This window comes from Bombina bombina, chromosome 5, assembly GCF_027579735.1.
Source record: "Bombina bombina isolate aBomBom1 chromosome 5, aBomBom1.pri, whole genome shotgun sequence".
Classification (NCBI taxonomy): Eukaryota; Metazoa; Chordata; class Amphibia; order Anura; family Bombinatoridae; genus Bombina; species Bombina bombina.
In genome coordinates, this window is record NC_069503.1 from 1,007,476,289 (window position 1) to 1,007,492,103 (window position 15,815).

General features: G+C 45.1%; 1 protein-coding gene across 1 annotated transcript in view; it reads right to left on the reverse strand.

The window, feature by feature from the left end:
• The window catches only part of RNF19A (ring finger protein 19A, RBR E3 ubiquitin protein ligase), a 340,911-nt gene that overhangs the window by 99,870 nt on the left and 225,226 nt on the right, over positions 1-15,815 (reverse strand). Inside the window, 3 exon segments of the mRNA XM_053715246.1 lie at positions 6,609-6,668; positions 6,670-6,714; positions 6,716-6,758. Of these exon segments, the coding sequence (XP_053571221.1) occupies positions 6,609-6,668; positions 6,670-6,714; positions 6,716-6,758 (148 nt within the window).

Here is a 15,815-nt window from a genome sequence, read left to right on the forward strand (position 1 = left end):
AGTTCCCACTCCCCCGGATGCAATGTCTGACGACTCAGAAAATCCGCTTCCCAATTTTCCACTCCCGGGATGTGGATAGCAGACAGGTGGCAGGAGTGAGACTCCGCCCATAGAATAATCTTGGTCACTTCCTCCATCGCTAGGGAACTCCTTGTTCCCCCCTGATGGTTGATGTACGCAACAGTCGTCATGTTGTCTGATTGAAACCGTATGAACTTGGTCCTTGCTAGCTGAGGCCAAGCCTTGAGAGCATTGAATATCGCTCTCAGTTCCAGAATATTTATCGGTAGAAGAGATTCTTCCCGAGACCAAAGACCCTGAGCTTTCAGGGATCCCCAGACCGCGCCCCAGCCCGTCAGACTGGCGTCGGTCGTGACAATGACCCACTCTGGTCTGCGGAATGTCATCCCTTGTGACAGGTTGTCCAGGGACAGCCACCAACGGAGTGAGTCTCTGGTCCTCTGATTTACTTGTATCTTTGGAGACAAGTCTGTATAGTCCCCATTCCACTGACTGAGCATGCACAGTTGTAATGGTCTTAGATGGATGCGCGCAAAAGGAACTATGTCCATTGCCGCTACCATCAACCCGATCACTTCCATGCACTGAGCTACGGAAGGAAGAGGAACGGAATGAAGAATCCGACAAGAGTCCAGAAGCTTTGTTATTCTGGCCTCTGTTAGAAAAATCCTCATTTCTGAGGAATCTATAATTGTTCCCAAGAAGGGAACCCTTGTTGACGGGGATAGAGAACTCTTTTCCACGTTCACTTTCCAGCCGTGAGATCTGAGAAAGGCCAGGACGATGTCCGTGTGAGCCTTTGCTCGAGGGAGGGACGACGCTTGAATCAGAATGTCGTCCAGGTAGGGTACTACTGCAATGCCCCTTGGTCTTAGCACCGCTAGAAGGGACCCTAGTACCTTTGTGAAAATCCTTGGAGCAGTGGCTAATCCGAAAGGAAGCGCCACGAACTGGTAATGTTTGTCCAGGAATGCAAACCTTAGGAACCGATGATGTTCCTTGTGGATAGGAATATGTAGATACGCATCCTTTAAATCCACCGTGGTCATGAATTGACCTTCCTGGATGGAAGGAAGGATAGTTCGAATGGTTTCCATCTTGAACGATGGGACCTTGAGAAATTTGTTTAAGATCTTGAGATCTAGGATTGGTCTGAACGTTCCCTCTTTTTTGGGAACTATGAACAGATTGGAGTAGAACCCCATCCCTTGTTCTCTCAATGGAACAGGATGAATCACTCCCATTTTTAACAGGTCTTCTACACAATGTAAGAACGCCTGTCTTTTTATGTGGTCTGAAGACAACTGAGACCTGTGGAACCTCCCCCTTGGGGGAAGTCCCTTGAATTCCAGAAGATAACCCTGGGAGACTATTTCTAGCGCCCAAGGATCCAGAACATCTCTTGCCCAAGCCTGAGCGAAGAGAGAGAGTCTGCCCCCCACCAGATCCGGTCCCGGATCGGGGGCCAATATTTCATGCTGTCTTGGTAGCAGTGGCAGGTTTCTTGGCCTGCTTTCCCTTGTTCCAGCCTTGCATTGGTCTCCAAGCTGGCTTGGCCTGAGAAGTATTACCCTCTTGCTTAGAGGACGTAGCACCTTGGGCTGGTCCGTTTTTACGAAAGGGACGAAAATTAGGTCTATTTTTTGCCTTGAAAGGCCGATCCTGAGGAAGGGCATGGCCCTTACCCCCAGTGATATCAGAGATAATCTCTTTCAAGTCAGGACCAAACAGCGTTTTCCCCTTGAAAGGAATGTTTAGTAGCTTGTTCTTGGAAGACGCATCAGCCGACCAAGATTTCAACCAAAGCGCTCTGCGCGCCACAATAGCAAACCCAGAATTCTTAGCCGCTAACTTAGCCAATTGCAAAGAGGCGTCTAGAGTGAAAGAATTAGCCAATTTGAGAGCATTGACTCTGTCCATAATCTCCTCATAAGGAGGAGAGTCACTATCGAGCACCTTAATCAGTTCATCAAACCAGAAATATGCGGCTGTAGTGACAGGGACAATGCATGAAATGGGTTGTAGAAGGTAACCCTGCTGAACAAACATCTTTTTAAGCAAACCTTCTAATTTTTTATCCATAGGATCTTTGAAAGCACAACTATCCTCTATGGGAATAGTGGTGCGTTTGTTTAAAGTAGAAACCGCTCCCTCGACCTTGGGGACTGACTGCCATAAGTCCTTTCTGGGGTCGACCATAGGAAACAATTTTTTAAATATGGGGGGAGGGACGAAAGGAATACCGGGCCTTTCCCATTCTTTATTAACAATGTCCGCCACCCGCTTGGGTATAGGAAAAGCTTCTGGGAGCCCCGGCACCTCTAGGAACTTGTCCATTTTACATAGTTTCTCTGGGATGACCAAATTTTCACAATCATCCAGAGTGGATAATACCTCCTTAAGCAAAATGCGGAGATGTTCCAATTTAAATTTAAATGTAATCACATCAGATTCAGCCTGCTGAGAAATGTTCCCTAAATCAGTAATTTCTCCCTCAGACAAAACCTCCCTGGCCCCCTCAGATTGGGTTAGGGGCCCTTCAGAGATATTAATATCAGCGTCGTCATGCTCTTCAGTAACTAAAACAGAGCATCCACGCTTACGCTGACAAGGGTTCATTTTGGCTAAAATGTTGACAGAATTATCCATTACAGCCGTTAATTGTTGCATAGTAAGGAGTATTGGCGCGCTAGATGTACTAGGGGCCTCCTGAGTGGGCAAGACTCGTGTAGACGAAGGAGGGAATGATGCAGTACCATGCTTACTCCCCTCACTTGAGGAATCATCTTGGGCATCATTGTCATTATCACATAAATCACATTTATTTAAATGAATAGGAATTCTGGCTTCCCCACATTCAGAACACAGTCTATCTGGTAGTTCAGACATGTTAAACAGGCATAAACTTGATAAGAAAGTACAAAAAACGTTTTGAAATAAAACCGTTACTGTCACTTTAAATTTTAAACTGAACACACTTTATTACTGCAATTGCGAAAAAACATGAAGGAATTGTTCAAAATTCACCAAACTTTCACCACAGTGTCTTAAAGCCTTGAAAATATTGCACACCAATTTTGGAAGCTTTAACTCTTAAAATAACGGAACCGGAGCCGTTTTAAGCTTTAACCCCTTTACAGTCCCTGGTATCTGCTTTGCTGAGACCCAACCAAACCCAAAGGGGAATACGATACCAAATGACGCCTTCAGAAGTCTTTTATAAGTATCAGAGCTCCTCTCACATGCGACTGCATGCCATGCCTCTCAAAAACAAGTGCGCAACACCGGCGCGAAAATGAGACTCTGCCTATGCTTTGGGAAAGCCCCTAAAGAATAAGGTGTCTAAAACAGTGCCTGCCGATATTATTATATCAAAATACCCAGAATAAATGATTCCTCAAGGCTAAATAAGTGTTAATATCAATCGATTTAGCCCAAAAAAGGTCTACAGTCTAAATAAGCCCTTGTGAAGCCCTTATTTACAATCGTAATAAACATGGCTTACCGGATCCCATAGGGAAAATGACAGCTTCCAGCATTACATCGTCTTGTTAGAATGTGTCATACCTCAAGCAGCAAAGGACTGCAAACTGTTCCCCCAACTGAAGTTAATTGCTCTCAACAGTCCTGTGTGGAACAGCCATGGATTTTAGTTACGGTTGCTAAAATCATTTTCCTCATACAAACAGAATTCTTCATCTCTTTTCTGTTTCTGAGTAAATAGTACGTACCAGCACTATTTGAAAATAACAAACTCTTGATTGAATAATGAAAAACTACAGTTAAACACTAAAAAACTCTAAGCCATCTCCGTGGAGATGTTGCCTGTACAACGGCAAAGAGAATGACTGGGGTAGGCGGAGCCTAGGAGGGATCATGTGACCAGCTTTGCTGGGCTCTTTGCCATTTCCTGTTGGGGAAGAGAATATCCCACAAGTAAGGATGACGCCGTGGACCGGACACACCTATGTTGGAGAAATTAGGTTTATTTTTTGCCTTGAAAGGCCGATCCTGAGGAAGGGCGTGGCCCTTACCCCCAGTGATATCAGAGATAATCTCTTTCAAGTCAGGGCCAAACAGCGTTTTCCCCTTGAAAGGAATGTTAAGTAGCTTGTTCTTGGAAGACGCATCAGCCGACCAAGATTTCAACCAAAGCGCTCTGCGCGCCACAATAGCAAACCCAGAATTCTTAGCCGCTAACCTAGCCAATTGCAAAGTGGCGTCTAGGGTGAAAGAATTAGCCAATTTGAGAGCATTGATTCTGTCCATAATCTCCTCAAAAGGAGGAGAATCACTATCGACCGCCTTTATCAGATCATCGAACCAGAAACATGCGGCTGTAGCGACAGGGACAATGCATGAAATTGGTTGTAGAAGGTAACCTTGCTGAACAAACATCTTTTTAAGCAAACCTTCTAATTTTTTATCCATAGGATCTTTGAAAGCACAACTATCCTCTATGGGTATAGTGGTGCGTTTGTTTAAAGTGGAAACCGCTCCCTCGACCTTGGGGACTGTCTGCCATAAGTCCTTTCTGGGGTCGACCATAGGAAACAATTTTTTAAATATGGGGGGAGGGACGAAAGGAATACCGGGCCTTTCCCATTCTTTATTAACAATGTCCGCCACCCGCTTGGGTATAGGAAAAGCTTCTGGGAGCCCCGGCACCTCTAGGAACTTGTCCATTTTACATAGTTTCTCTGGAATGACCAACTTGTCACAATCATCCAGAGTGGATAATACCTCCTTAAGCAGAATGCGGAGATGTTCCAACTTAAATTTAAATGCAATCACATCAGGTTCAGCCTGTTGAGAAATGTTCCCTGAATCAGTAATTACTCCCTCAGACAAAACCTCCCTGGCCCCATCAGACTGGGTTAGGGGCCCTTCAGAAATATTATTATCAGCGTCGTCATGCTCTTCAGTATCTAAAACAGAGCAGCCGCGCTTACGCTGATAAGTGTTCATTTTGGCTAAAATGTTTTTGACAGAATTATCCATTACAGCCGTTAATTGTTGCATAGTAAGGAGTATTGGCGCGCTAGATGTACTAGGGGCCTCCTGAGTGGGCAAGACTCGTGTAGACGAAGGAGGGAATGATGCAGTACCATGCTTACTCCCCTCACTTGAGGAATCATCTTGGGCATCATTGTCATTATCACATAAATCACATTTATTTAAATGAATAGGAATTCTGGCTTCCCCACATTCAGAACACAGTCTATCTGGTAGTTCAGACATGTTAAACAGGCATAAACTTGATAACAAAGTACAAAAAACGTTTTAAAATAAAACCGTTACTGTCACTTTAAATTTTAAACTGAACACACTTTATTACTGCAATTGCGAAAAAACATGAAGGAATTGTTCAAAATTCACCAAATTTTCACCACAGTGTCTTAAAGCCTTAAAAGTATTGCACACCAAATTTGGAAGCTTTAACCCTTAAAATAACGGAACCGGAGCCGTTTTGAACTTTAACCCCTTTACAGTCCCTGGTATCTGCTTTGCTGAGACCCAACCAAGCCCAAAGGGGAATACGATACCGAATGACGCCTTCAGAAAGTCTTTTCTAAGTATCAGAGCTCCTCTCACATGCGACTGCATGCCATGCCTCTCAAAAACAAGTGCGCAACACCGGCGCGAAAATGAGGCTCTGCCTATGATTAGGGAAAGCCCCTAAAGAATAAGGTGTCTAAAACAGTGCCTGCCGATATTATTATATCAAAATACCCAGATAAAATGATTCCTCAAGGCTAAATATGTGTTAATAATGAATCGATTTAGCCCAGAAAAAGTCTACAGTCTTAATAAGCCCTTGTGAAGCCCTTATTTACGATCGTAATAAACATGGCTTACCGGATCCCATAGGGAAAATGACAGCTTCCAGCATTACATCGTCTTGTTAGAATGTGTCATACCTCAAGCAGCAAGAGACTGCTCACTGTTCCCCCAACTGAAGTTAATTGCTCTCAACAGTCCTGTGTGGAACAGCCATGGATTTTAGTGACGGTTGCTAAAATCATTTTCCTCATACAAACAGAAATCTTCATCACTTTTCTGTTTCTGAGTAAATTAGTACATACCGAGCACTATTTGAAAATAACCAAACTCTTGATTGAATAATAAAAACTACAGTTAAACACTAAAAAACTCTAAGCCATCTCCGGTGGAGATGTTGCCTGTACAACGGCAAAGAGAATGACTGGGGTAGGCGGAGCCTAGGAGGATAATGTGACCAGCTTTGCTGGGCTCTTTGCCATTTCCTGTTGGGGAGGAGAATATCCCCACAAGTAAGGATGACGCCGTGGATCCGGACACACCTATGTTGGAGAAATGAGATGCTCTATCTCAATCGTGCAATCTCTCTCTTCTAATACGTTTGACATATTTAATAACCAGCTTAGGTGACGGTTTAATTTACATATACACTGTTCGATGATGATATTTAATATCTCTACATGCAATCTATATGGTAAAGGATCAACATTTAGTAGATTTGTTGAAACCTACAGCATGATCTGAGGATTTCTCATTCATTTGGCGACATTCGCAAATAGGTTTCCTTACCTTCCTTCCCACATTACACAGGAATGCCCGATGATCATAGCAGGTATTGCAATACCGGCTATTAGAGCTATCCCCACCTGGTGCTCCGACCAGAGTGCCTAACTGCCAAAGGATCTTCTTTTTTTCTGCTCCACGGCTTTTTCCCCCAAAACGTACATCCTGAAGGACTTGAAGAAAAGAAAAAAAAAAAAGTTTTAATGTTAACTTAAATGCAAATAATAAATTATGCACTGGTCAGATCTCAGTAGAAGCTAGCAAAGGCACCCAAAATTCTTAATTCTGGCTACTAACGTTTAAATTGTCTAGAAGATTCAATGTAGAAATGTAAAATTAAACAAATGTCATTTTTAAGAACGGGTGTTTAAAATTCATCACATGGACCCATTTATATCAAATTAAACCAGTTTCTGAAGTCTTAAAGTGAATGTCAATTTTGATGCTAAAGTGCCCGGTTTTTAAAAATTCGATTAAAAAACAGGGGCACTTTAATTCAATCAAAATTTACATTTCACTCCTGTTGTGAAAAAAAAAAACACGTACCTTTTAATCTTGATAGCAGCTCCAGCTTCCTTCACCCATCGCAAAGCCCTCTTCCTGGGTCTAAAATGAGGAATGCGGCTTGCTCCAATCACGGCGTAGAATCAGACACTGGATTCCCCTGGGGGGGGAAGCCGTGATTCGGAGGATGACCTATCATCATTTCTGACGTCAGTAATGGCTTGCAACGACCGGAGGAAGCTGAAGCCTGCTGTCAAGATTAAAAGGTTAAGTTTTTTTTTTTCACACAGGAGTGTGAAATGTAAATTTTGATGAATTAAAGTGCCCCTGTTTTTAGTCGAATTTTTAAAAATCGGGCACTTTAGCATAAAAATTGACATTCACTTTAAACTTCAGAAACTAGTTTAATTTGGATATAAAATTAAAAAGAAAGAAAAAAAAAGACCATGATCTCAAAAGTTAGAGTTGAGCAATTCTAAGGCTATCAACTCTGCACTACTGTGTGTTGAACCCCCGTAAGGCGTTAAACAGTCAGAGTACCACCGCTTAAGACCTGCAGAGCACTGTGGGTCCTGAGTGGAAAACTGCCGCTGATCCCAATCAAGAATTAGAGTATGTAAGTTTTCTACTATGGACATACACAAGTGTATATCTTTCCCACTGAAAACTTTACAGTTTAGAAACATATTATGACTCCCGGCTCTTTTGCAATAATACAATAATATCAATGTATAAAGTTAGAAATAGGCATCTATTTATGCAGGTATGTCTCACTACTATGTCACAATCTTAAACCTAAGCTCAACACGGTAAAAGCTTAAAAGCACATTGGTCGGGAGAAAACAGTAAAACACAAATTATGCTTACCTGATATTTTTCTTTTCTTCAGATGGAAAGAGTCCACAGCTGCATTCATTACTTTTGGGAATTCAGAACCCTGGCCACCAGGAGGAGGCAAAGACACCCCAGCCAAAGGCTTAAATACTCCTCCCACTCCCCTCATCCCCCAGTCATTCTGCTGAGGAACAAGAAACAGTAGAAGAAATATCAGGGTGAAAAGGTGCCAGAAGAACAAAAATTACGGCAGTCATGCATAAAAACCACAGGCGGGGAGCTGTGGACTCTTTCCATCTGAAGAAAAGAAAATTATCATCAGGTAAGCATAATTGATGTTTTTCTTCATAAATGGAAGAGTCCACAGCTGCATTCAATACCTTTGGGAAAACAATACCCAAGCTATAGAGGACACTGAATGTAAAAATGGGAGGGTACAAGAGGTGGCCTATTCTGAGGGGCACCAGGCCTAAAACCACTACCCAACAAAATCCTGCTTCGTCCTAAGCCGAGAACAACTTTGAAAAAGAGAAAAGACCCCACAAATAGTCCACAAGCCTTGCTAGAGACCACAGCCTCCCAGAGACACCATTGCCCAGCAGTCGGTCTCCAAACAACACGCCCCTTACTAAAGAAAGGGAACAAGCTACCGTAATCCTCCACAGAGAAGTAAAGACACAGAGAAAACATGAATGTACTTTGTAAAGCGTGGCTAATCCCCCTTAAAGGGACACAAGGCGCTGCTCATCATATTAACCTCGAAAGCAGGAAGGCTGAGTAGACCTCGCCGGGGATCAACTTGCAACCCTCGGTTTGCTACAGTGCAGAGTAGCCACAAGTAAGACGGACAGATAGCCCAGCATGCTAATGCACTGTGGCTAAGCTCTGTAACAACCCGAGGGTTGCAGGTTTGATCCCTGGCGAGGTCCACTCAGCCTTTCATCTTTCCGAGGTCGATAAAATGAGCAGCGCCTTGAGACCCTTACGGGTGATTAGCCGCGCTTTACAAGTACCCAATACATACAGTGCATTAGTATACTGAGCTAGCTGTCCAGCTAGCATAAGGAACTCCAGACCAACAGAGACTCTGCAGTCACATAGAAATAAGGGGAGGCAACACCCAGAGCACAGAAAAACAGAAACCACGGTATAAGGCCGGGAGTCTGAAACAGAGAGGATCTTCCCCCAACACAGTGCAACCACACTCTAAAAAGCAACTGAAGATGAAGGTCCCCAAGTCGCAAAAAGGTAGCTCAGAATACCGAAATATTCAGAAACGAAACCTCATGCAGCAAACTCAGATAGGTCTGACGAACAACACCTGAAGCAAAAACACTGCACGCTGCAGTCATCTAAAAATGACTCTGAAACTTAAATACTTGCAGAGCAAGCAGATGAAGATAGGATCCTTCAGATTGCCAAGTATCCACTAACCAGCGGATAACGTCAAAGGCTATCTAAGAGCCGCCAGTCCTTCCCACAAATCCTGAACATGGAGAAAGGAGAAACCTCAAGAGGCTTACCGTACCTCGAATGCTCAGAGGACAAATTTAGCAGAGAGACAGATCTCAGATCCTGCTCCAACACCAGTCCAGCCCAAGCGACAGACATGTCTGATAGACAGGGGGACAGAAAGACCCCAACAACCACCCCCCAGTGAATGGAAAGCAAAAAAGGGGAAACTCACCCACCCCAACAGAGCTCCGGTGCCAACCCAATCCGCTCCTCCAAAATAAGGCACTCCCAAGGAGAACCCCCTGGGACCTGGAACAGAGAAAAGTGCAATAGATCCGTAGGAAGACCTGTCACAGCTCTCTTAGACAGTCTCTACTTAGAAAGATCAATTTTCAACAGGTGAAACAGAGCCCACAGAGCAGCAGATGCTTCCCCTTAGAGAGATAAGCCAACTGGTCCAACCTCCTACACACAGGGCAGGACAAAGACCCTCCAGAGTGAGGAACCCCAGCTCATAAGGAAGACAAACTATCCCTTCAAAAGGGAAGGGCACAGATAAGAACAGCGTACATGTCCACAAGACATGAAGACATAGTATGATCAAAACACGGACTGAATGAAAAAATCATCCAGACACACTGTTGACCAAACAGAGAAAAACTCCCCATGAAGAGGAGCACACTCCGTCCGAAGGACAAGTCAGGCCTTAAAGTTGATAACCAGTACCCGAAGGTAGATGTGAACTCTGGCCTTCTTGCTTGCAAGTCCAATGAGCTAGTCCCTATGTCGCAACATGGGGTCCCTGAAAAAACTGGGTCGTCCTGAACCAGTCCACAGGATCATAAGTCTCCAGACATCCAAGAAGGATCCAAGACAAGAACCCTGGACCCAGAATCGTCCTAGAACAAACGACAACCCCCAGGGAACACAAGATACCCCGTCTGAAGGGGATGAGAACCGGAAAACCCGGAGAACGGGTACATTACTCACTCATAATTCCCAGACCAAAAGGATAACACCATTAGCTGGAGGTCAACACACCCCAAAAAAAGTTGCTAGGCCGCGACAAATTCACACAATTTCTCTGGAGCCCTAAGTCCCCAAGGGCAACACAAAGGGAAATGAGAGCGAGAACAGAGTCACCCGAAAGAGAGTAGAAGAAAGGCTAGTCTCCATAATCCTTTCAGATTAATGTTCCAGAGGACCACACCCAAGGGAGAAGAATGCAAAGCATCCCGAATCCAGGAAGAAAAACATCCCCTAAGCAAAAAGCTTGGAAAAAAGAAAACACCCCCTATCGCCCCTGATATGGAGTTGACTAACTCCCGAAGGAAGACAGAGCCTCACAGCCTTCACCTCCTAATTAAGCGGCCAAAGCCGCCAGAAAAACCGGACGAAGTCCAGAAAGTCGCGACCAAAAGGAAAAGAACCTCTAAAAGGAACAAGTCCTAAAAGGACACTTCCAAAGAGACCATGAAAGGCAAAACCGTAAGAACGGCAGTATAAAGAACCTAAATCTTCCAAGCCTCCAACCCACAACGGGAAGGAACACTCTAGTTCCCGGAACAATCAGAAACGACTGAGCATGTCGCAGCGGATCTCAATGGAGTCCCTGCCCACTAGATTGAAAGGCGAATGAGGACTGAATTAATCCCCCATGCCCCTAAGCAACCATGGACCCTCAAGTCCTCTCAGGATGCTAGTTGAAGCTTGTAAAATAAAACAAGAAAACAACACATCATATTGTGATCACTAGGTGCCCTCACCGGACCAACCGGACATAAAAAGGCGCCACGTGTCTGAACTAGGCCTCAAAGATAGAAGGATTTGTACCCAGTCAGGACCAGCCTGAAACCAAGGGCCCCAGCACTGTCAAGGCCATATAGAGTCGCCCCGAGATTGAGGGATAAAGAACAGTCAGACAGACTTTTGTAAACAGTGCGACCACAAAATCACCAGTAAGAATTCCCAAAAAGAAAACATCACACCACAACCTGAGCTTTAGACCAAATAAAAATCATCCTCACCCGATGAAGATAAAAGATAACGCAACCCGTAGGTTATCGCCCAGGAAGAACGGACAGCCCTGCAGGACCAGCCCAACAGGGGTCTGAGACTTCCAAGCCCAGAACTGGAATAGGATACACAAATAACAAAAGACTATAAAAAGATTACGTCACCCCATTATGTCTATACATGCAAGCCAGTCGAAGATTAAGACTGAGAATCCCCAGACCCATTAAGAGTGGGATCCAGCAGCGCCACAAACGTGCCTTAGTAGAACACGAAGGCGCGGCAGTCTATAACGAAAAGCGCAACATACCTCCGTCGGTTCAAAAGAAAACACCGGCCCCGAAGGTTGACCTCCTGAGGCCTCAGGGGCAATCGCTTCCCCGGAGGGGTGAACTGGACCAGGCGATCACACATCTGACGAGCCCTGGTTAAAGGAACACGGACAATATTGTAAGCACACTCCCGGGAGGTGAGGTGCAGATGCACCAGCCCCAAAGATATGGCCATGCGGAACCGTGTCGTAACCTTCAGTGGGAACAGGCCACACTCCATAGAAGGATAAGAAGCGTTTGGGTTACCTGCATGCGTAGTAAGAGTTGGTGGTAGGGAACTCGTCTCATGGGAAATAGAATCCCCAGAGGCGGATGGCTCAGTGGGCACCTGATTCCCAGATCCCGAAGAACAGAGCACTCTAAAACGGCATTCGGAACATAACTGATGGGCATGTATCACCCAGGCCAATTCATATTCTTCGCAAGAAGTAGAGTCTGAATCAGAGACATCCGTCTTAAAAAAATCAGAATCCTCCGTAACTCGGACACTGAATAAAAAATGGACCAATAAGAAAAATCTAAACGGCACCTTACACCCCCAAAAGCTGGGGCACTCGCCACCTCCAGAGAACCAGACACCAGCGGACCAGGATTTATCCGTCACGACACGTCAGGAATTCGGAAATGGAGTCACAAGGCAAACTGTGCAGTCCATGCAAAAGCGCGCCTGACCGTAAAGGCCGCGTAACTAGACATAAGCCGTTATGATCCAAAATAGCCATGAGCCGAAGCAACACTACACAGTAGCAGACAGAATCACTTAACAAACATGATTAAAAAAAAACCCTGTTCAATAACCCCCCTCAGGAGATATTAACCCTTGATTCCAAGATACAAAAGGAGTCTCACTGAGGTTATAGCCGAAAGGTTGTAGCCCCTCTCGGATAAACAGTTGTAATTACAATACATCCATGGTGAAAGTAAAATTAAACAATCTTACCGGAATCTATGCCATGGAACAGGAACACGGCCCTTCAAGTGTGACAGATAGTAGCGTCACTTCTGCCATGGATTTGAGAGAAAAAAGCAGGCAGCAAAACCTGTCAACGCCGATTGCTTGTGGAGCTGTTAATATGAGTTGGGATGGTTTCGCAGAAAGACTCTCCCTGCATCTCCTGACTAACTTCAACCATGCTCTCACCGAGAGGCTGACAGGACTACTTAAAACTCCAGTCCCATGCTGAAGAGTACTACCCCCCATAAGAGGCTATTGAAAACTCCTGACGAAAGGCAAAGAATGACTGGGGGATGAGGGGAGTGGGAGGAGAATTTAAGCCTTTGGCTGGGGTGTCTTTGCCTCCTCCTGGTGGCCAGGTTCTGAATTCCCAAAAGTAATGAATGCAGCTGTGGACTCTTTCCATTTATTAAGAAAAGGACCAACTGGAAATCACTAACAGGTGATATTTGTGGCTTTTTACTCTTTTTATATATTTTTAAAAACAAATTATGCTTACCTGATAATTTTCTTTTCTTCTGACGGGAAGAGTCCACAGCTGCATTCGTTACTTTTGGGAATTCAGAACCTGGCCACCAGGAGGAGGCAAAGACACCCCAGCCAAAGGCTTCAAATACCTCCCCCACTTCCCTCATCCCCCAGTCATTCTGTCAAGGGAACAAGGAACAGTAGGAGAAATATCAGGGTGAAAAAAGAAACAAAAATGTACAGCCGCCCCATAAATAAAATGCGGGCGGGAGCTGTGGACTCTTCCCGTCAGAAGAAAAATAAAATGATCAGGTAAGCATAATTCATGTTTTTCTCCTTAAACAGGAAGAGTCCACTGCTGCATTCATTACTTTTGGGAAAACAATACTCAAGCTAGAGGACACTGAATGCAAACAAAGGGTGGGTACAAAAAGGGCGGCTCCTTCGAAAGGCACCACAGCCTGAAATTACCCGACGCCCCACAAAAAACTACATACAGCAAAGGAAAAACCGGAAGTCCAGGTAACCACTCATCAGTTACATAACCTGCAAAGCCGTGCTAGAGACGACTCAGAGTCTGCTAAGCACAAGACTTCTGAGGAGTCAACCCTGCGGCACTCAACTCCCACAGAAAACATTTCTGACCTAGAACCAAAAAACCTCTATCAACCCCCGAGAGGGAGAGAAGAGCAACCCGTAAGACATCTGAAGGACCATCCAACACAGGCTCAAGCCAAACTGGCAAAATCCCTATTTACCCCCGAGGGGGAGAATAGAAGACCATATGACATATTAAAAGGATCCGATCCAACTTAGAGCAACCGGAGGTTGCCATAGGACCACTGTCCAGGGAAACAAATTCCATAAGAGGACAAGGACCAGAAGATAGGTCAATAGTCAGGAGAAAAAACGTCGCTAGGATTACCAGAAAGTCACCCACATAACCCTGACACCGCACTATACATGGTGATCCAGAAAACCACAAGTTCCCATTTGTAACCTAGACAAGTCAAGACCCATCCAGCTAAACAAGCATAGACACAGAAAACTGTCCTAGTCGCTAAAAAGAGCTCTCCAAGAGGACACAGAGCCACCTGTGCGCAAAACTAGCAATGACCAATCCCCAGGCAACAAGCCGCCTTGAGCCATCCTGGGACACATACCACCAAAAAGTGCCGAAAAATCTCGACAACAGCTCCCGTTCAAAGAGCGTTCCATCCTGGAGGCAGACGCAGCCAGTAGAGAGATGGGCACAAAGAGTCCCCCCATTAACGGGGAGGACAGATTCAATACCAGCAAACGGTCCACACTGCAATAGCAGACTGATCCCTAGCCTTCCTTCCAGGATAATGGTCCCAGCCCAAAGGCTAGTGAAAGACCGAAACCAAGAGTCTCAGACCCTTGGAAGAAAAAGGATGGATCTACGAGGAAACAAATCCCCAGAGTAGAACCCTGACCAAAGTGGCAGCCTATTCTGAACCATGACAGGAACCTCATGCTCGGGTCCAAGGACCCCTACACAGCAGCCTTCCAAAAAGAAGGAACAGTCCCCAAGGGAAGAAAAGTACTTTGACCCACAGCTTTCCGATACCAGAATACATTCCGTGATTCTGAGGACGCAAAAGAGGGGAAAAATCCCTACGAGGCGAGAAAACAAGGACCCACAGGTCCTTCACAGATACTGAGGTACCTCCCGATACAAGAGAACACGTAAAAACCTTTTCCTCACTCCAGGCGAGAAGAACAGGATAAGGCAACAGTAGCCACCCTACCAATAGAGGCTAAACCCCAATATTGTCAGTCCAGTTGGAACAGCAACTGGAGCCTACCAGAAGCATCAGATGTTCCAGCAGACAAGTAGGGATCCATCAGAAATCTCAAACAGAAGTCTCAGGCTGATATAAATCTCCCATGAGAGTCAGAAAACCTCCCACCAGCTCCAAAAGGCCACGCAAGAGAACAAACCCTAAGGTTAAACAGGACCATCCATATCTGTTCCAGGCAAGAGACATGGTCCTAAGCCGGAGTCCTTGAAAAACAGAACCGATCCGAAGATCTAAAGCTTCTGAGGAACCCATAAGCTGCTTTCTATGGTTAGAAGCGCACCCAGACAGTGCCTTCCGCCATCTAAATCCTTAGATGTAAAGAACATAACAACGTCCACAAAACCAAGAGTCCAAAAAGGACTCCCCACCGGTTTAGAAGGGGGGCAACCAGTACCCCTGGATCACAAGGTAATCCATGTAGACAGGCCCAACGACCTTACCCACACACGGGAGAACATAAATGGTTAATTTTCTGACCCAGACAGGCGAAAAGACTGCAACTGACCCCAGACCACCTACTCCTAAGCACGAAGGGCTAGATCTGCAATAAGATCGATGGATAGCATCCGAGAGTCGAAAGACCCTGGTATGATAAGGGGCATTTCTTATCTTGAGAAGAAAACAGTTTCCAGAGATCCTTGCAGGATCGGTCTCCTGACATCCTTGAAATGGAACAACAGGAGCCTTGCACCTCTTGGTAGAAAGACAGGGAGGCCCCTAAACGGCCAGGAGCTTACGGCCGAGAAACGCGTTTTAAGCTCACAAATAAATACCAACTGTATTTTATTCAGAGACTTTTCTAGCCTTTTTGTCCTTGTCTCCTGGAGGGAACCAAAATTGTTT